Source organism: Poromitra crassiceps (assembly GCF_964638095.1).
Source record: "Poromitra crassiceps genome assembly, chromosome: 16".
NCBI classification, from domain to species: domain Eukaryota; kingdom Metazoa; phylum Chordata; class Actinopteri; order Beryciformes; family Melamphaidae; genus Poromitra; species Poromitra crassiceps.
The window spans coordinates 30,015,587-30,038,254 of record NC_139645.1 but is presented as its reverse complement, the minus strand read 5'-3'; the positions used below and the strand labels follow the sequence as shown (position 1 = coordinate 30,038,254).

General features: G+C 44.1%; 1 protein-coding gene across 1 annotated transcript in view; it reads left to right on the top strand.

Moving 5' to 3' along the window:
- LOC310791578 (asc-type amino acid transporter 1-like) overlaps positions 1-8,350 on the top strand; it is a gene marked incomplete at both ends in the record, with an annotated part of 207,807 nt that extends 199,457 nt beyond the window's left edge. Inside the window, 8 exons of the mRNA XM_083653245.1 lie at positions 3,217-3,342; positions 4,815-4,968; positions 5,050-5,173; positions 5,445-5,548; positions 6,064-6,160; positions 6,747-6,896; positions 7,429-7,606; positions 8,250-8,350. Of these exons, the coding sequence (XP_083509371.1) occupies positions 3,217-3,342; positions 4,815-4,968; positions 5,050-5,173; positions 5,445-5,548; positions 6,064-6,160; positions 6,747-6,896; positions 7,429-7,606; positions 8,250-8,350 (1,034 nt within the window). The remainder of the gene's footprint in view (positions 1-3,216; positions 3,343-4,814; positions 4,969-5,049; positions 5,174-5,444; positions 5,549-6,063; positions 6,161-6,746; positions 6,897-7,428; positions 7,607-8,249) is intronic.
- Positions 8,351-22,668: the final 14,318 nt, after the last annotated feature.

Sequence of the window (22,668 nt, the reverse complement as noted above, 5' to 3'; positions counted from 1 at the left end):
GAAGAGTCATAGCGGGGCTAATCCGCCCCAACTCTGCTCAACCCAACTCCACTGCATGTAAAAAGTACATTAAAAGCTATATTTGTTTTTTCCAAATGCTTCACACTTAAAGGAAGGCTTTCCCGTGGGGAATATGAAGATATATTAAATCTCACGCCCCTAAGGAGTTGGAATCCGTTGACATTTTTTGAATTGGTTGTTCAGAGCCTGAGCAATCAACCAAAATCCACTCTGTGTGTGTGTGTGTGGGGGGGGGGGGGGGCTGTGTTGAGGGGAGGGGCGGGAGCGGGGAGCAGAAATCCTACACTTCCCACAATGCACTGGGCTCGTGGCCTTCTATTCCACGCCCACCCCTCAGGCATTTGGCTGATATCAAACTCCAGTAGGTGGCGGTAATGCACATATATGTTTGCCAACCGCCATAAAACTCAAAGAAGAAGAAGAAGAAGAAGGCTTCGACATAAAAAAATAGTAGAAGAAGAAGAAGAATATTTTTTTTGGCTCCAAATTGCACCAAATTTAAACCGAAGTATATATGTCGGGAGATGTCTTCACACACAAAGTTTCATGCAGTTTAAGGCATTTTCCTAGGAGTTATGAGCATCTGATGTTGTAACTATTTCATGTAAAAAAGGGTACATTGCTCAGCGTTGATTTCATAACTTCAACGCACCTTCTACTAGATGTAAAATTTGACGAGCTTTCCAATGCCGCCAGTCCCGTGTCTGTAGCTGCGCCTGCTTCCGTTCCCGAGATATGGTTCTTTGCAAGGAGCTAGGGGAGCTAACATTAGCTAGCCTAGGCTATGCGGTGAAAAAAGATGGCTGCCTTTTGTTTTTCTTCAGGAGCTGTGAAGGGGTGTGGAGGACCTCTAGAGGCGGAATCATATGCGGCACACCCCCACAACACTTGTAGTTTACAGCTGCTCTCTTCTGCAGGGCTGGACTTGGCCGCTCTGACGTAAAACGCGTCAGAGCGGCCACAAAATATGTGAGAGATAAGGGATATCAGCCAGGGTTGAGTGAGGGGAGGTAAAGGCTGCTTATCTAATCCAACTACTGACATTGTAATGACACAAATATGGTTGAAAATCAGGAAAGCCGGCCTTTAAGAGGCCCTCCAGGGGCGGTTTTAGCATCAGAGCTTTGGGTGGGCTCAGCCCACCCAAAGGTCATGGACCACTGAACCCCTAGGGGGGTCCGGGGGCATGCCCCCCTGGAAGGAAATTTTGTACAGTTTCAAGTAAAAATGGATCAAACTGGCGCACTTTGAGATCAAAATGAAGAGACTAGATCTATGAAGAACTACACACATCAATATCTTCTTTACCGTTCTGTGGTTTTACAGCGATAAAAAAATAATTGTTTCCCTATATATGTATACTATATATATTCTGCATACAGGTTACTATATGGTAGAATTATGCTTGCATAAATAATACCAAAATCACTTCAGGGGAGTTTCAAGTAAAGTAACATTTTGCTTTGTAGGCAAAACAAAAGTAAAATTAAATCAAAAGGGAGCTTCCTAACTTATTGGCTGGAATAATATTCCGACAAGATAATAATATACTGTAAGCACTAAAGCAGGAGTTTGCAGTCAACTAGTTGAAATTAATATGTGGCAGTATTTGTGGGGGTCAAAATCTATGTAGGGTGTATCACCACAAATAGATCAGTGTATGGGAAACACTGACTATTAAATTGTGTGACTAGAAAGACACCAATAAATCTGAGAAAATGTACTTTAATTTTGAACAACAGCACTACAACGGTGGCATTACAAATGGTATTATGAAATTATTGTGGGAAAAAACAAGAATGCCACTTTTTTTCATGAACTTTAAAGGAGAATTTCATTTTTTTTTTACCCTGGACCCATCTCCTGGCAATAATTATGATTTGACCACTCGCCCAGCGATGTCCGCTGCGTTTCTGGCCGTCCTAGCGTTGTTTTGAGATCAATAGCGTCCAAGTCAGTTGTAAAATGGAGCTGATTTGGGGCCAAGTGTGAGCCTGTCTTTCCTGCATCTAAATAGCTATTTTTATTCCCGTTTCCCCAAATATCGTCATAATGTGATCCCTCAACATCCACCAGAGTGATATTTCGCCCCAGGCCATTTCCTGGAGTCGCACAGGGATCAAATTACCTCAAACGTGATCTCGGTCACCAAGTCTCGTGAAGTCCTGCGATACTTTCCTGCCGACTGGACAACTACAGGTAGGACGCTTTGCGGTGGTGGTTTTAGCGTAACCTATGTGGGGTTTGGCGTAACCTATGTGCTACCTACTGCCAACAATCCACTAGTGTGTGTGCGTGTGTGTGTGTGTGTGTGTGCATGCGTGCAGCGGAAGCAGTTTGTTCACAGTTGTGTAGTAGTAGGAGGGGAGCCCTGACCCAGTAATGGATGACATGGTGGATAACGCCTGCACGCCTGCACGCCCGCAAACACACACACACACACACACACACACACACACACACACACACAGGCTGCATGGAGAGAAAGTGTGTGTGTGTGTGTGTGTGTGTGTGTGTGTGTGTGTGTGTAAGGGAGAGAGAGAGGGACAGACAGAGACATAGGATAAATAAAACTAGTCAGGAAACTCAAGGGGCTCCGCTGGAACAGAGTTCCCTTTTATGCAAATTTCCTCACGCAGTATGGGTCTTCCACACACCGCTTGACTCTCGGTCACGCCCACTCCATTTTGATTGGGTGAAGCGCAGCATGCTTCAAACTCAAGACCCTGCCCACTTAGGAGCTGTGTTCTTCAGCTTTTCACAGAGCTTGCCGACAGACTTTCAATGCAAGTGGAAAGTCTCGAGAGGTCACTATTCAGGAAGTAGGATGTACTTTTGTTTACAGGCAGAGGTTTTACGGTAGCAAGTGCTCAGGGCTGCTTTTATACTGCTCGGGAACAAATGTAACGCTTGTATTTATATTTGGAGGCCTAGGTCACGTCCACAGCCTGGTTGTAAGTGGCCTGCAGAGGGCAGGATTGCCCAAACCAAAGGCCAAGGAAGGCACTGGTTAAATTCTGCTCTATTTCTGCAATAAGGAGGTGGTTTTTGCTGTATCATAGACTCAGACTGGATACAAATAAATATATTTAAATGTGTGTGTGTGTGTGTGTGTGTGTGTGTGTGTGTGTGTGTGTGTGTGTGTGTGTGTGTGTGTGTGTGTGTGTGTGTGTGTGTGTGTGTGTGTGTGTGCAGTGTTCCTGACCTGGGTAAACTGCTCCAGTGTGCGTTGGGCGACGAGGATCCAGGACGTCTTCACCATCGGGAAGCTGCTTGCTCTGGGACTCATCATCATGGTTGGACTGGTCCAGATCTGTAGAGGTAAACACACACACACACACACACACACACACACACACACACACACACACACACACACACACACACACAGGTTCTGGTGAGAGAGAACGTCTGCTTTGGTGTGCCTGGGTAGTGCCATAGACGGATTATGACTTCACGGGCCCCTGGGCCTGCCCCCCTCACGGGCCCCCCCTCACAGCGCCAAAAAAAAAAAAAAAAAATTGCCCTAATTTTTTTTAAATCCAGAATGCAACTCGGGCAATTTATCAGATATCTGCACTGATTGCAAAGGGTGGACACGCTTTTTCATGTGGTGACTTTGTGAAACAGTGTCTGAATGTGGCTGCGGATATACTGTGTTCACTCCTGAGATTGCATCCCTGCAAATTGTCATGGCAAATTGTTTACAAAAGATGGACAATAAAGCTGATTTTCAAAGTACCTTGAGGATTTTTCAAGTTGTGAATTAAGTCAAATTTCTCTCTTGATTACAAAGGTGGAAAATACAACTGTTTTTAACTGGGTGTTTACTGATTAAATGTTTAAGCTCCCCACAAATGCAGATGTTTTTTTTTAAATATATATAACCAATTGCAAATTATTACAATTACCAAACAGATAAAAAGTAGATTATTATATTGAAATGTTATTTTAGATTTAGAATGTTAATTTTCTATAAAACACAATACATTTTAATGTAATTCCACAACGTTTATTTTTGGCCCTCAGCCCTCCACCCAGATTGAGTTTTGGCCCTTCATGGGAAAGAATTTGGGCACCCCTGAGCTAGAGTCTCTTCGCAGGGCCCATAAGCTAGAGTCTCAGCTGCGTAGTGAGCTCAGGGGCCCATAAGCTAGAGTCTCAGCTGCAAAGTGAGCTCAGGGGGCCCATAAGCTAGAGTCTCTAGGCGGCCTGCGAAGAGACTCCAGCTCATGGGCCCCCTGAGCTCTCGGGCCCCTGGGCCTGGGCCCGGTACGCCCGTTCAGTAATACAGCCCTGGGTAGTGCAGCAGTAGATTCCCTGCCTACCAACACGTGGGTCACAGGTTCGAGGCCCTGTGATACCTCCGGCTCGGTCGGGCATCCATATGGGTTGGCCGGGGAGCCTGTTCGGGTGGAGGGGAACCGAGGGGAATAGTGTGATCCTCCCACATGCTATGTCCTACCGGTGAAACTCCTCGCTGCCAGGTGAAAAGAAGCAGCTGGCGACTGCACATGTATCAGAGGAAGCATGTGCTAGTCTACAACCCAGATCGGCAGAGGGGGCGGAGCAACGACCGGACAGCAGGGGGAATTGAGTACTGCAGGGATTTTTGTAGGCTTTATCCAGAAATCGCTGCCATTTGGTTCTTCAGTGGAAAAGTCTATGGGCTTTTAGAATGGGGATTTCACTTAAATGCATATAAATAAGGTCTGTGGTTAACAAATGTTTATGGGAATGTGAATTTAGTTTCAGCATGATACTCTTCACAACCCCCCCCCCCCCCCCCCCAGGTCACTATGAGGCCCTGGTACCCAGCGTGGCCTTTGAGTTCATCAGAGAGCCGTCTGTGGGACAGATCGCCCTGGCCTTCCTCCTGGCCTCCTTCGCCTTCAGCGGCTGGAACTTCCTCAACTACGTCACCGAAGAGGTGGTGGAGCCACGCAAGTATGGAGTACACACACACACACACACACACACACACACACACACACAAAACATGTACCAAATGTGTATTATTTGTATTAGGAACCTGCCTCGTGCCATCTACATCTCCATCCCTCTGGTGACCCTGGTCTACACCCTGACCAACATCGCCTACTTCTCCTCCATGAGCCCTGAGGAGCTCCTGGCCTCCAACGCCGTGGCAGTGGTGAGGACATCTTCACATATTCAATATATGTCTCAATATATGTATTCAATATGGGTGGGAGACGTCAGTCACTCCTTAGTCAATTAATCAATGTACCAATCCATCACTAAACTCATGTCAGTTGTTGTGTTGTGTTGTTGTTGTGTTGTTGTTGTTGTTGTGTTGTGTTGTTGTTGTTGTGTTGTTGTTGTCTTGTCTTGTGTTGTGTTGTGTTGTGTTGTGTTGTGTTGTGTTGTGTTGTGTTGTGTTGTGTTGTGTTGTGTTGTTCCAGACCTTTGGTGAGAAGCTGCTGGGAATGTTCTCCTGGGTGATGCCCATCTCTGTAGCTCTGTCCACCTTCGGAGGAATCAATGGATACCTGTTCACCTCCTCCAGGTCAACACACACACACGCACATACACACACACACACACACACACACACACACACACACACACACACACACACACACACACACACACACACACACACACACAGACACACACAGAATGATGATGATGATGATGATGATGATGATGATGATGATGATGATGATGATGATGATGATGATGATGATGATTATAGGCATAGGTAGGGCTGGGCGATATGGACAAAATCAAATATCACAATATTTTTAACCAAATACCTCAATACTGATTTTGCGACAATATTGTAGGGATATACAATGTGGATAGAATGACTAAGTGGGTAAAGGCAAATAATAGAACAGCTAGAACAGTCTGGTAAGTTCAGAACATTACATCACTTTACTGTACTGCAGCCTTTAAAACACAACACTTATGCCATATCACCATATTACAGGAACATATCTAAGATAAGTCTAAGATAAAGACTCATATCACCATATCCATTATAATATTAATATTGATATACACTATGTGTATTTGCAGATTGTGTTTCTCAGGGGCCAGAGAGGGTCACCTGCCCTACCTGCTGGCTATGATCCACCTGAAGAACTGCACTCCTATCCCCGCCCTGCTGGTCTGTGTGAGTACTGCACCACCAAGTCAGCTAATTATACAGTAGTGAGAGGAGGGTCTTGGGTCAGTGTAGTCAGGGCTGTTGTGGAGGCTAAACGCATGCAAACGCCGTTTACACACCTTTTTCAATACGACATAGCGTTTACTCACCTTGATAAGATCGTTTATGCACTTCTTATTACACACCTTTTTCAATACGACATAGCGTTTACTCACCTTGATAAGATCGTTTATGCACTTCTTATTACACACCTTTTTCAATACGACATAGCGTTTACTCACCTTGATAAGATCGTTTATGCACTTCTTATTACACACCTTTTTCAATACGACATAGCGTTTACTCACCTTGATAAGATCGTTTATGCACTTCTTATTGGGCGAGTTTGACAAGTTTGAGTCAACTCCGTTGTTGACAGAGCACACCAAGTCCACACACCAAGATCCAGAGATCTGTCTCCTCGTTCCTGTGCACTCCACAGTTCTGTTTTTGTCAAGGTTCTGTTCTGCCTGTTAGTGGTTCTGTTCTGCATGTTTTCAGGCCAACAGTTTAAAATGTGCTTGACCTTTGACCCTTCCTCTGTCTCCCACAGTGCAGTGCCACCATAGTGATCATGTGTATTGGAGAGACACACAACCTGATCAACTATGTTTCCTTCATCAACTACCTGTCGTACGGGGTGACTATCGCCGGGCTCCTCTACCTCCGCTGGAAGAAACCCAACCTCATGAGACCCATCAAGGTACAACAGCCTGCCAATAGAGAGGCAAAGTGACCCCCCTACTTCCTGCTTCGGCACTGTACCAGAGATTTGTATCCGCCATTTATTTTCCCATAGACATTTTGTAAAATGCCAAACCAAACTGTTCAGCTATATTTAGAATCGGGAGAGACCATACAACATTTCACTCTGACCAAAACTTTAAAAAACTACTGTACATTGAAAAAATATTTTCTTTAAATCTGCAAAAAAAAAATACGTTTTGGTCCGAGTAAGGGGGAAGTGCTTGTGTCTGGACAGACTGGATGTAGACTGCTGACTTGTGGGCGGCGACATACAACCACAATGTGGTATTTCTAGTTCTATATACCGTAACACACAAGCAGAAATAATGTGCAGACTAGACATGTTTTATCCTATTGAGATATGAATGTGTGTGCATCCCAGATGGAGTTGCAAAGAAGAAAATAGAAATTGTGTTGAAAAGTGGGTTTTGTTGTTGTTTGCAGGTGATCATGTTGATATGTGTGTGTTTTGTTGTTGTTTTTCGCAGGTAAACATGTTGATTCCCATCAGCTACATGCTGTTCTGGGCGGTGCTGCTAGGCTTCAGTCTGTACTCTGAGCCGGTGGTTTGCGGTCTGGGAATGGTCATCATGCTGACCGGCGTCCCCGTCTACTTCCTGGGTGTTCAATGGAAGAAAAAACCCAAATGGGTCTACAGAGTGGTCGGTGAGTCGGTCTGCACCATGGGCCTGTAGCTTTAGCTCATCAGAAGAGTGATTCTTCTCTCTTGTGCGGAGATTAACTTAGCTTAGTGCAGGGGTGGCCAAACTACGGCCCGCGGGCCAACTGCGGCCCGCTGCCCGTTTTTAAGTGGCCCGCCATGAATTTAGCACAAAAAAAAGAAAAGAAAATTGTGCTAAAAACGTTTTTCTGTTTTAAAGTTTAAAATGGAAAACGAAAACGGGAAAAAAACGGAAAAACTAAAAAATAAAGAAAAAGAAAGAAAAACAAAAAACTGATTCCCCCCATTTAGTTTTTTCTATTTAAAACCATTGAAAAGGGGTTATACTTGACTACCCTGACCTGGTCTATTTATAAAAAAACATTTAATACTAATGTTATGTTAAATTATCTCTGTCTTATCGTCTTATTGTTTGAAAAATATTGTTTGGCCCGCAACTCTTTATATTTTTCTGTATGCGGCCCACAACCAAAAAAGTTTGGCCACCCCTGGCTTAGTGGTTGACTTAAAAATCATATTTAAAGCCGGAAATAAGGTCCAGGTTGTAAAAAAAAAAGTGAATTCTCCTTTAACTGTATTACCCCTCTCTGTCCAGTAAAAGTGCGGTTCTTGTCTGTTGTGTTGCAGAGAGAGTCACCTACATGGGCCAGAAGGTGTGTTACGTGGTGTTTCCTCAGGAAGACCCTTCAGAGACCGAATGCCTCACCGCCTCCAAAGCCGAAGACTGAGCACTGCGGTCAACCAAAAGCTCCCTCCTTCCTGCCAATACTCCATACCTTTTCATTACTTTCTCCCCTTTTACGTTTGCTCAGTTCCTGAATGGTGAAGAGATGGCTTCACCCTTGTTCTTGTCCAGATGCAATTTGAATGGGTCTGTGTTGACCCCCAGTATAAAGGGAGACAGATCTTTATTTGTTGGATTGTTGGTACCGTCCACCCCTTCCCCCTCAGCAGAATCTCAAGTCTACTCTGTCATGTGGAACTTCTCCCTTCTCCTCATTCAAGGAGCCTTCGTCTTTTAGAATTCTGCTTTCATTTCCGAGATTGGTACTTTTTTTTAGTCGAACAAAATACTTGCGCTATTGTGCCTTATTGAAATGTGGGAGCATTGTATTTTGCTATGTTGGATTGGCCTGTGTGGTTAGTTTGCGTGTGTAATACATTTTGCTGAATAACTTTTATGGGGAATATACAGGGATTTGACTGCACTTAGCAATACTCTTCTATTACTGCAGCTGCTCTGTTTAACTCTCCACATAATGTTGGTCTAGTTTGGATGCTCTGTGTCTCTAGCTATCTCATGCCCATTCCTTCTGCTTGACACGCCCTGTGCTCTTGTTCGTTACTCTTTGCATTGAGACACTGCATGAAATAGGCCACGCCCATCACGGGGGAAACCTCTCCATTCACTTCCATACACCAGCGTCATTTTCCTTGAATTAAACATAGCTAAAAGCTGTTGTGTGGTGGGCCGCGCAGACAACAAATGTAAAAAATGGTCGCCAATTAAAGTTTTTTTTTTACTCCCGAGCAAAACAAGGAAGCCATTGAGAATTTGCGAGAAGAACAATAAATCTAGCTGTCAAGGAAGTAAGTTGGAGTGTTCATCTTCTGTATATAAGATCTTTGTGTGCAACACGTGACATAGGAGAACACCAGGATTGGGGGGAGTTTTTGTTTCCCCCCGTTTTGGGCGTGGTGTCTGAATGATGACGTGCTCTGCAGTGTCTCTATCCCTTCTCTTTCTCCTCTGAGAGATGCTGTAGGTGCCTTCATGTTAATATTAGAGAGAGCAGCCACACTTATGACACGTCCTCATCTTCACTGTCTTTTCTACCAATATTTTCAAGACAGAGAGACAGGAGGAGGGGGAGAAATGACACTTTTGTTTCTGTCAACTGGGGAAGAATAGCCATCTCTAAAGAACAAGCTGTGTCTTTAGAACACAGGCTGGCTATTCTTAAATGTTTTCAAGTCATTTTCAGCTCTCTTTGTCTCTTCATTTGCTTTATGAGTTGAGCCCCTCTGTTTGTATTGAGCTTGATGTTTGGAAATGTTCTCATACCACTGTGAACTTTGTCAAGGTGCTCTTAACATCATGATACAGTACTTACCACTAAACATGCTGTTTAACATTAGCATGATACAGTACTTACCACTAAACATGCTGTGTTTAACATTAGCAGAAGTCATATTGACAGATACAGTAGATGGATGTTATTTGAACCACCCGCAGATTTTTAGGCTGCTTTCTCACTGGGAACGATTGCTTTCGTTCCGTTCTGTTCCGTTCCGTGCCCGGGCACGATTGTCCCCTCTCCCCTCTCCCCCGCTGGTCAGCTTTCACATTACATTTCTTCCGCGCTCGGAAACGGAACAGAGTGCACTTGCATCATCAACTACGCCTGGAGTGTATCCTCGCCCGTGTGTTGGCTATGTGGTTCGGAACAGTTGGCGTTCACATTCGCAAGTGTTCCGTTCCCCGGCACGCCAAAGCGCTACCCGGACCATTGACTTACTATGTTCCCATTGACTTACTATGGTCCCACTGACTTATTATGGTCCCACTTACTATGGTCCCACTGACTTACTATGGTCCCACTGACTTACTATGGTCCCATTGACTTACTATGGTCCCATTGACTTACTATGGTCCCATTGACTTACTATGGTCCCATTGACTTAATATGATCCCATTGACTTACTATGGTCCCATTGACTTACTATGGTCCCACTGAGTTACTATGGTCCCATTGACTTACTATGATCCCATTGACTTACTATGGTCCCATTGACTTACTATGGTCCCACTGACTTACTATGGTCCCATTGACTTACTATGGTCCCATTGACTTACTATGGTCCCATTGACTTACTATGGTCCCATTGACTTACATTGACTTACTATGGTCACCTTTTCAAGGTGGTCTGGGGTCTGGACCACTTTTTCCCGGGAGCGGAATGCAATGTTCACACTCATCAAACGTTCCGAAACTGGGGTCAATTTGGGGAGAAGTGTGCTGGGGAACGGTACTGGGGCACCAGTGAGAAAGCACCCTTAGACAGATTTCTAAGCTGACCATACGCATGATACAGTACTTAGTTACCACTAAACATGCTGTGTTTAACATTACACACAGATAGATGGATGTTATTTGAGAAATGTTTGCCATTTGCTGGCTGGCAGTGGCCCTGTTTCCACATCTACAGCACTTGATTTTCCCAGAGGCACCTCATCACTACAATGACCCTTGTCCCATTGACTTACTATGGTCCCATTGACTTACTATGGTCCCATTGACTTACCATGGTCCCACTGACTTACTATGGTCCCATTGACTTACTATGGTCCCATTGACTTACTATGGTACATTGACTTACTATGGTCATTGGTCACATTGACTTACTATGGTCATTGGTCACATTGACTTACTATGGTCCCTTGGACCTACTGACTTCCTTTGGTCTCATTGACCTATTGGAGTCCCACCAACTTTGTGTGGCCTCATTGACTTAGTGGTCCCATTGACATATTGTAGTTTTTATAAATGTTTATTGTAACAGGGCACCCTTGAAAATGAGAGCTTGCTCTCAAGGGCGTCACCCTGTATAAATAAAGGTCAAATTAAATAGAGAAATATGGACCCACTGACATTATGGTCCCATTCACTTATTGTGGTCCCATTGACTTCCTGTGGCCTCACTGACTTCATAAGGCCCTAATGACTGATTTTGCTCCCACTGACTTACTATGGGCCCATGTACGTATCATATCATGGTCCCGCTGACTTACTGTGGTCTTATGAACTTACTATTGACTTTATCCAGCCCCATTGACTTGTTATGGTCCAAGTGACTCATTATGGTCCTATGGACTTTCTATGGTCCCATGACTTACTATGGCCACACTGACTTATTGTGGTCCCATGACTTATTATGGCCCCAATGAATTACGCTGGTACAACTGAATTATGGTCAATTTGACTTCCTGTTGTCCCATTGACTTACTACAGTAGGGTTGTAGTGACTTAATATGGTACCACTAACTTATTTTTGTGCCATATGACTTACTATGATCCAGCGGATAAATTGGTGTTCAGGTGTGTTTAAATCCAACCCAGTTAGCCTATATATCAGGTTTAAGGGGATACGCCAACATTTTGGGAGTTTAGGCCATTATCATATTGTCAATTTCAGTGAAACGGTGATTTTGATAGTAAATCCACACACTGAGAACTAAACAGATTAGCCAAACTAAGCAAGAGTAACTCAAGTTACTTCCTTGTTTGCCATGAGGCGCTGTACACAGCGCATTTGCGAATCTAACTAACTGGATGGCTGTGCCTCACAGTGTACTGTATGCAGAGTGATGGTAAAGGTATTTATCTTGTTTATGTATGGGCAATATGGCAAATAGGTGAATCTCTCAAAAAGTTGGCCTATCCCTTTAAACATTTGTCCATGGGCTGGTTGTGTTGTATGTTGATCTGAACACATGTAGGCTGATTGTGTTGTATGTTGAACTGAACACATGTAGGTTTGGGCCAGTGCCCTTTTAAACATGAAGCAAAAATAGCAGGTTGGGGGAGGGACTGCACTTTCTGTCCTGTCCCAGTGCTGTGCATGCTGGGAGTTTCCCCTGCATTAAATCCACAAAGGAGACGCACACACTCCAAACTAATGGTGCATTCCAGTTGCACTGGGAACTAGGAATTTCACAGTTGAATGACGTCACACCCAAGTTGACCGCGTTCCAGTAAAACAGTCGCAAAAGCAGCCAGGTTAGCTTTAGCCAGGTCAATGCATTATGCAGTATTTTGCACATACAAACACGTTAGCAACATAGATACAATGTAGACAGTACCGTGTGTACAAGTGATGTAATGAGACAAATAAGTCAGAAGTACTAATGAACTACTATTACTACAGCTTTCACTACTGTTGAAGCACGGAGCTGCCATCTTGGATTTTGAGGTCAGGGCTGGTGAGGTTCCCCCGAGTTCAGGAAAACCCACTTCAGGTAACTCACAGGGGCGTTCCCGTGAAGTGAGCTGGTAAATTCCTAGTTCCCAGAACAACTGGAAGGCGGCATAAGATGGCTACAAACACGTGGTTCCTGTGCCGGGTCCAGGTGCCCGTTAGCTCAGTTCAGATGTGTAAATACTGTGTAAACAACAAACTGTTGAAAATGCGTCAGGGACTCATGGAAAGTCACATTCCTCAGACGTGTTGCGATACATTTACATACTGTACCAATTATGATGTTATTGGTGTCATTCTGTTTTGTAAAAGAGTGTGAAAATGTAAATGGATAACAATGTACCCAGCGAGCATTTTTCGGTTGAAAAGACGTTTAAAAAACGTTTAGGGTCAACGTTGAAAAAACGTGCAAGGAAGGTTTGAAAGTGAAAGTTTTTTCACCCACTATTTGCAGACGTTTATTGAACGTTCAGATTTAGACCATATTTCACCAGGATTTTAAATTAAAAATTTAACAGGGCACACGGGATTCGAACCCGGCTTTCCCACATTCAGGCCAGTCCGCTCTAGCGCTGAGCTATACATTTTCTTATACTCTCTAGAGAGCTGGGCACATACTCTATCTCGCACACAACTTGTAGACTACATGATTGTCGACGATCGGAAGGACAAGTTATTTTATGTGATGTGTACGAGACTATTATATTAATGTAACAGACTAAAATTATGTTGTGTGTGTGTGTTGTCTATATGCTGTAGCCTATGGCTTCAGAGGTTAACTTCATTTAACACCAGAGACTGAGGAGGTACACAGAGCCTAGTATACAGTCTGTTACAATAACATAGCGTGCCCAGAGCACCTCGTTCCGCACTTGGTGCAGACCGGTGCAGACTTGCTTTGGTCTAGTCTAGTCAGTCACGGTTAGTATAGCTAGCAAGTAGGCTAAGTACTTGCGCATACGCGTTGCTGCAGGAACTGAATTCATTATTTTATAGTATTGCGCTAAACTATTAACCATAGTTGTGTCCTGGAAGCTTTTTGCTGGCACCACATAGCCTATATAGTCCCATATTTATGATATTTCATGTGACATAAAATGCGTTGAAATGTAGTTTTCGTATAGACCAGATTTCAACTCTCAGTTACACAATAAAATGGACAAATGCCAATTCACACACTATCAATATTGCCTCTATTCCAAGCTACAACAAATGTTTTAACAATATGATGAACCAAATTGTGTTTTTTTACACGTTGACGTTGTAACCGCATTTTAGCCGGTTGAAAAGAGGGTGAAATTAGGTCTTAGACATTCAAACCCAATATCACCCAGATTTCAACTAAAAATCAACGTTGAAAAAACGTTTTGTGCTCGCTGGGTAATAGCATATTAAATCAACTGAGAATCAACAAGACTTGTCTTTGTATGTACACCAAACGATTGAGATGACGGGAGCGCGCCACAACTCCAGCAATACGCTCATGGTCTCATTCCCACATTGGACATTTGTCTACGACAGCTAGTGAACTCCTAGCCTGGTAAACCATCCGCTCACGTCAACTCACTTTTCTTTTTTCTTTTTCTTTCTGCGGGACCGGGGCTGCAGGTGTTTTCAGAAATTCCATAGTGCACCAATCAGGGAGCCGTCTCGTAGTTGACATCGTAACCGGCCAATCATCGGCAAAGCAGTAATGGCTGCTCCCAGGGCTTTGCGGCTCGAGCAGTAACATCAACGTTCGTCAAGTTTAGACAGCGATAAGTGCAGTTATGGTAGAAATAGACTCAATAACAACAATGACACAACAACAGAACACAGGGGTATGCAACAGCGGAGTTTCTAGGCGGAAAATACGTTTTTACTGATCTTCCAAGTGGATTTTGATTTAACTGATTGGCTTAAGGACTGGATTTGGCGACACTGATTGGCTGAAGGAGTTGTCTATCAAGGCAAGTACTCACACCCACTGAAATAACTCCAACTTCTAATCATGGAAGTTTGAAACCCTCATTAGTGTTTTGCTTGCACCTGTGTTTATCCTGCCTTTTTGACACAAAATGGCCCCCATGAGAAGGGTCTATTGTTGAATCACGCATGCGTTTGAGTTGAGCAGCAGCAGGCAGCTGAATGAAGCCTGTGAGTGACACAGGTGAATGTAATCACCTGTTCAGGTAGGATTCTGATTGAATGATGATGTGTGGCTGCGATGGAAGTCACACAGATGTTAATGTCTTGGGAAGTTAAATTGCTCCAACTACACTGTAACACCCGGGACACATCCTGCATGAGCAGCATGTGTTTGGTGGAACCTGTTGGTTTTCATTTCAGCGGCCATGTTAGCAGGTTAGAGCAGCCACACACAGCCTTATATATGTATATACAGCCTGTATGTACACATGCATGTACAGCCTTATATATATATATATATATATATATATATATATATATATATATATATATATATATATATATATATATACACACACAGTATATATATATACACAGTATATAAATATATAGGGATGTCCCGATATCACTTTTTTGCTGACCGAGTACGAGTACTGGCATCTGGGTACTTGCCGATACCGAATACTGATACGGAGTATTAATTGGGTTGACAACGTTGTTTTCTTTATCCCTTATGGTTAATTAAAAGATAACTTTTAAAGATTATGGGTTTTAGTCATTTTCTTTAGTATATATCTGCAGAAGTACCTAGTTTTCACAAGACCACACAAATTTCGCATAATGGCTTTACTTGATTGTCTCTTCTCTTGATGCCTTATAATCAAAAGTTTCTGATTAAATAAGGAAATAAGGTTTCCCATTAAATAAAGTATGCTATGAATCAACCATTTGAACCACATATCTGTGCATTTCCTTTGTATTTGTTCTGCTGGTCTATTTTCATTCAAACATTAAACTAGAGGTAGAGGTTCCTCATGTTCATTATGTTCATAGTGTAACGTATCGGTGATATACGCCAAAGAACGGAGAGTTGTAGTTGGTACAGGTTCTTTATTCACAGGCTTCTTTAGCTCCTAGCAGCTAGCTTCACACAGCTAGCTCCACACACAGCAACCGGTCTCAGCTCGCTCCATAGCTAGACTCCCATCCGGCCTGCGGCCGCTGGTCATATATACCCCCTTTCCCCTAGGAACACACCCACATACATTAGTTCCTAGCTACAATCTAGACACTTCTCTTGTACATCACATTACAGGTAATACCTGGATTACCTGAAACGCTACATACTCCTCACCCAACATTTGTTAACGCCCACGTTAACACCCACAACCCACACATATCCCCCTGTACCAAAACACACCACCCCACAACATTTTGTATTCCCCCAATTTGTCTCTTATTATTTCACTACTTCTTAATTTTCGTTCCACCACCACCATTTGCATTTCTTTTCATTCCTTCCTCTTTTCCCATTCCAATAGCCCTTTTCTTTTTTACACACATTTTCCATTTAACTCAATACCCATCACATTGACATCATTTCTTTCCTCTTTCCCCATTCATTTAAATTCAGCCCACATATCATTTCAGTTAGACAATAACCCCAACATTTACAATATTCTTTTTCCATTACCTTCATTTAAACCTTTTTTCTTACTCACATTATCCCACTTCACTTCAACCACTATTTCCATCCCCCCTTTTACAGCTTCTGTCCCACCCGAAGCACATTACAGTCGACACAGCTAAGGCAGTAGTCCTCTACGTCTCCCTTCATCTGTACCCAGTAGAAAACTCGACAAAGGCGGCTGAGTGTTTCTTCAGGCCCTCGATGCCCCTGACCCCTGCGGCCCCTGTGTGCCCCCCGTAGCGCCAGTCCCCGCAGGCAGCTGGGCACCACCACGATGCTGCCACTCTTCCCGCGCCCATCTAACCCCAGAATCCCCGACTCTCTCACCCTCAAGTCCGGAAACAACTCCCACAGTTCCTTCGTGGTACTTGAATACATGCACATCTCCTCCAGGCGAGGCCGGTATCCGGCCGCCACCCACCTGTACACCGGTCCAACGCTAGCGTCCTCCGCCTGTCTGCGTATCCACTCCTCCAGATCGACATCCTCCATAGTCACATTCTCATCCTCCCGGTCTTGCACTCGCTCGTCCTCCCGTCCCGCTCCCCCAGGGGGCGGCGTGTTGAGGACAGCAGGGCGGACACCACCGGCGTCGATCTCCACCTCGACTTTCTGCAGTGCAGCCGTGGGGGTTGTGTAGCGGCTTGGTTGGGCCGGCTCCTCCAGCGTTGACCCCTCTCGCTCCCCCGGGGACACGAGCGCCGCTCCCCCGACTGTAACAGCATTGCAGGTGATGTCGCTCACTTCCCTCTGGCTGTTCAAAACGATCCCCGCTCTCCTGATGGTCTCGTCGCTGATGGTGATGTCCCCCTCTACCGGCTGGTATGCAGAGCAGCTAGCCTGGGCCGGCTCAACAGTCACTCTCCTGCCCAGAACAATCGGCTCTGTACTGCTCCGCTGCTCCGCCGCTTGTTGCTCAGGCTGCTCCACTGCTTGTTGCTCGGGCTGCTCCCCCGGCTGTGTGTCTCTTCCAGCGTTCACACTCTTAGTGCAGTCTCTAGCTAAATGTTCAGGCGACCTGCACGTCCAACAAAGTCTCACCTGTCCACCGCCCGCACGTCTCTCCTCTCCCGCTGTTCTCCAGTCCTCGACAGCTTCTTGACATTCTCTGGCTAAATGTCCGATCGCGCCGCATGCCCAGCAGGCTCCCTGCTGTCCATGTCGTTGTCCCGCATACCCGGTCCGTCTCCCGGGCTCGCCTCGGCACCACCTCGCCACGTGGCCCGGTTCTCCACAGCTCCAACACAGTCTATTTTGTGGCTCCTCCGTCCGCTTCTCTCCGTGCTGCGCGACCTCTCGTAGCAGCTCCATAAGCCCCTCTGCCCAGGCTGGTATCGTCTCCAACAGCCGTCTGACTTCTTTCAACACACGGGCTTCCATGGCCGCCAGCGCCGAGCTGATCTCTGTCGTCAGCTCTTCTTTTCTCCCGTTCGCCGACAGGCATTCCTCTAAGCGCACCATCACACGTGGCGCTCGTAGCAGCTAGCTCACACAGCTAGCTTGCTACTGCTAGGTCGCTCGAGCCTTTGATCTCCAACTTTTCCTCCGCCGTTCCTCCTCACTCTCTCCCCTCTCGACCGAAATCAGGCGTTACCGCTTCACTTCTGACACCAATGTAACGTATCGGTGATATACGCCCAAGAACGGAGAGTTGTAGTTGGTACAGGTTCTTTATTCACAGGCTTCTTTAGCTCCTAGCAGCTAGCTTCACACAGCTAGCTCCACACACAGCAACCGGTCTCAGCTCGCTCCATAGCTAGACTCCCATCCGGCCTGCGGCCGCTGGTCATATATACCCCCTTTCCCCTATAGGAACACACCCACATACATTAGTTACGATACGATACGATACGATACGATACGAAAACTTTATTGTCCACAGGTGGAAATTTGTCTTTGATTTCACCAAGACGTGTCTTACAAACTTGAAAAATACAAAAACAATACAAGGTGTTAAAGATGACAGTACACATATCGATACAATACAATACAGTTAACACACATTCATCCACCTTCAAACTTAGTACACCTTGGAATTTGCAGTACGACCCAACGGATCTACAGCATGTCGATTAAGAATTGAAAATTAAAAATATAAAATATAAAATGTAAAAGACCTACTGTGCAAAAAACCGCAGCAACGCCAAAAAGGCATAAACAAAAAGCATAGCATAGTCTATCGCTTCCTAGTTTTATTTAAAGCCATAATGGCATCTGGGACAAATGACCTCTTGTAGAGGTTTTTCTTTGCCATCGGTTGTCTGTACCGCCTCCCTGAGGGTAAGAACTCAAATTCATTAAAAAGTGGGTGGGACGGATCACTAGTGATACTCTCAGCTTTACTTGTGACTATTTCATCGTACAGACTACTCAGTTGTTTCTGTGGCTTCCCTAGGATCTTAGAGGCCATATTCACTATTCTCTGCAGCTTGTTTCTCCATTTAACGTTCAGATTACCATACCACATGATCATGTTAAAAGATAAGATACTTTCCACTAGGCTCTTGTACACTGTTTCAAGAATATTTTGGCTCACTCCAAAATTATTAAGCTTGCGTAGCAAGTGGAGACGCTGTGAGCATTTTTTGAAAATGTGGTCGGTATTTGCTCTAAAGGTCAGGCTACTGTCTATGTACGTGCCTAGATATTTAAAATCACTGACCATCTCAATTGTTTGTCCATTAATGATTATGGGCTGCCGCTGGATTGACTTTTTGTTGTTCTGTAGGATAAGCTCCTTAGTCTTAGCAACATTAATTTCTAAAGAGCTTGTAGAGCACCAGTTATGGAGGCTCGTAACATGATTAAAATACATGTTCTCTCTCTCTATGTCCCCTTCCTGCAGGAGAGCAACTAACGCCATGTCATCTGCGTACTTAAATAAACGAAAGTGCCCCTGATCAATCATAAACTCATTTGTGTACGCAGAGAAGAGCGGTGGTGAAAAAATTGTGCCCTGTGGTGCGCCAGTGTTCAACACAATCTCATCTGACACACAACCATTGACCAATACTCTTTGGGGGCGGTCAGAGAGGAAATCTCTGATCCAGTGAATAATGCCACCATTTACCCCTAGGTCGAGTAGTCTCTGCAGAAGTGTATGTATTTGCATGGTATTAAAAGCAGATGTGAAATCAATAAAAAGAACTCTAACATAATTAGTGGGGGCTTGTAGATGCTTCGCTATGGTGTTGAACAAAGTTACAGTTGCGTCATCTGTACCTCTCTTACTTTTATATGCAAACTGTAGGTTGTCTAGGCAGCTAGATACAGACGATGTCATGTGTCTGCTTAGGACTCTCTCCATGCATTTACCTAGGATGGAGGTGAGTGCAATGGGCCTAAAATCATTCAGTTCAGAAGCTCTTGGCTTTTTGGGAATGGGCACAATATTTGAAATCTTCCATGCTTTCGGTACTGTACATGAATCAAGCAGGAACTGAAATAATTTGGTCATAACACCTTTTAATTGGTAAGCACAATCCTTTAACACTCTACCTCTAAGGCCATCCGGTCCTGGAGCCTTATTGGGCTTGATACAGGCCAGACTTGAGGCAACTTCCTGTTCTGAGAGTGTGATTGGGACATATTCTGGGATAGAGCTACACACTTCATCCCGCTCAGTAGAGAAATCTGTCTTATCGAATCGGCTATAAAATACATTCAAATCATTGGCCCACGATGGAGAAAGGTGGGAGAGAGGGGTATGTTTCTGCTTTTCCTCTCTGCCCATCATTTGATTCAGACCTTCCCATGCTCTTTTAGCACTGCCAGAATAAAAGTGTTTCTCTACTTTATCCTTATACTCTATTTTTGCCTTCTTCATTTTAGCTCTTAATTCACATCTCTTTTCCTTGACAAGTTCTGTGTTCCCATTAGCAAAGGCGATATTCTTCTGGTTAATACAGTCCTTTAAATCGCTATTAATCCATAATTTATTATTTGGGAAAATACGAACAGTTTTTGTACGGATGATGTTACTTTCACAGAACATAATGTAAGATGTGATTGTGTCCGTTAAATCATGTGGATTTTCACAGGAGTCAAAAAATAACTGCCAGTCCGTTTCTTCCAGACAGTCTCTCAATTCCTCCTTGCAATCATCTGACCATATCTGTATATCCTTAGTCAATGGCTTTTCGCCCTGTATCGTGGGAGCAAATGTATGACGTTATGATCAGACTTTCCCAAGGCTGGTCTGCAGGTGGATTTGTAGGCGTCTAACACATTGCCATAGCACTTATCCAGGGTGCCCGTCAAACGGGTCGGGCAGTTCACATACTGTTGTAACGTGGGCAGATGATTAGACAAGTCACAGGAATTAAAATCCCCCAGAACGAACACAGGTTGATCAGCTGCTCGGGACAGTGCGCTGTTGTAGCTCTCTGCAATCCTAGTCGCCGCCCCTTCGAAGTCTGGCCCAGGTACGTAGGCTAATATGATGGTGATTTGTAGTTCCTAGCTACAATCTAGACACTTCTCTTGTACATCACATTACAGGTAATACCTGGATTACCTGAAACGCTACAATAGTTAGATTACTACTTTAATGTTTATTGTAAAAACGAACTTTATCGTGCTTTTATTTTGAAGGAAAAACAAATAAACCGGAAGTGAAATTGTAAAAATTGTCGCTAATTTCACAGACATGAACGTTTAGGCCTTACGTTCCACTTTTAAAACGTTAAACTTTAAGGCAGTATGGATTACGGGACACGTAGCACGTATTACAGCGATCTGGTAAGCCTTTGCTTGTTCCACAACAGTGTTGTCTGCTAGAAGAGCAACTAATGTTAACCTGTAAGTTGAACAGAAAGTGTTCGATCTTGTTGCAGGCTACGCGGCTAACTGCAGCTAGTCTGGTGCAGGCATCAGCTGATTACTGACCTGATAGCTTTTTATTTCTCCTCACAAAGCGCTCCAGGCAGAGATGCTAACAAACACACTGTCATAGTGAACACTACAGCCAATCTTCTCTGCTGTGTGAGCCATAGGTGTAAAGTGGCTGTGTCAGTATCGGGTGAGTACGAGTACAGCAAAATAGGCCAGTATCGGGACAACCCTAAAATCATTATGATGAATGTTAGCCATCCCTCAATCGTGTTGCTTAGCTACATGTCATGTAGAGCTGTCATGGCAGTGAGCTGTTTTTACCACCACCATCACAGGTCATACTGTAGTTAGCAAAACCGTCAATTCCATTTGATGTCTCCAGTTCAAGATGCAGTCCTCTAAAATAATTAACATTGTGGATATAGTCTTTTTATGTGAATAACATTTTGGGTGAAGCGAGATTTAGCTAAAAGTAGCAGCAGTGAAGCTAGTGTAGACGTGAGTGACTAAGCTAATAACCATAACAGCACAAATAAGTGGTGATCCACTTCCAGAGAAAATGAAAATGAATATTAATGAAAATCTACAAAGGGTGCGTTGGTAAATAGTCAGTAGTAGCCTAAAGAGTTCATAGCGCAAAAAGCCACAAACGGGACTGACCCACTTCAAACTGACTTTAACACCTTTAACTTTAACAATGGCAGTTTACTGAGCGGGTGAGTTTAGCAACAACAATCCCGTTGGGTTAGGGTTATTTTGTATTAGAGCATCAGATTTGATTGACAAGCCAACTAGATGATGTCGCCGTGTGTTTTCTGTGGCAGACGTTAAAGCAGCCTCATCAGTCAGGAGAGCAACGTTCACCTAATGTCAGTCAAGACCATTGACCTATATATAATGGACCAACATAGCTCATTGACTTTGACACAGCAAAATGAAGCTCACTTCCGGATATTGTTTGATTTCGTTTGATTGGTTGAATGAATGAATGCTACACGGAAGTACGAGGGGAGGGGGCGGCTGCCGGGGGAGTTTCCGAATTTGCTCTGTCTCCCTTATCGCCGTAATGCATTATGGGTAGTCAGCTACTTTGGCTAATGTATCGGCTAACGCTACTTACTTTACATTGCAGTAAAACGGCACTGAATGACCAAATTGATTTAACTTTTAACCATTTCGAGTAACACTGTTTCCATACGGACCCCCAGCGTTGGTTAGTTGTTTATAACGTGACTCTATTTAAAACCTTATAACGTACTCCGGTTTCTGTGCTGAATCCAATGGTCTGAATGTCTGAATACAGAGAAGGCTTAAGGCTTTATCTAACGGTATAAATAACGTTAAATGGTCCGCCATGTTATGGACGTTAGATGTATGGTATAGTTACGTGTGTCTACTAACATTATTAAAATATCATAAAGTAAAGCTATTTTCTGATAATTTGCTCAACTATTACTTGCTACCTGATGCCTTGCGGCACATTGCTGCCTCTACCGGTCGGAAGTATTACTGTTCTTATTATCCGATATTTGTCGTCAATTTTCCTCAAAATGGGGCTATCATTTGGAAAACGGAGCGCGTTAGAGCATGAAAAAGACTTGAAATTGTTTTTTCAGACCATACACTAATTTGGAA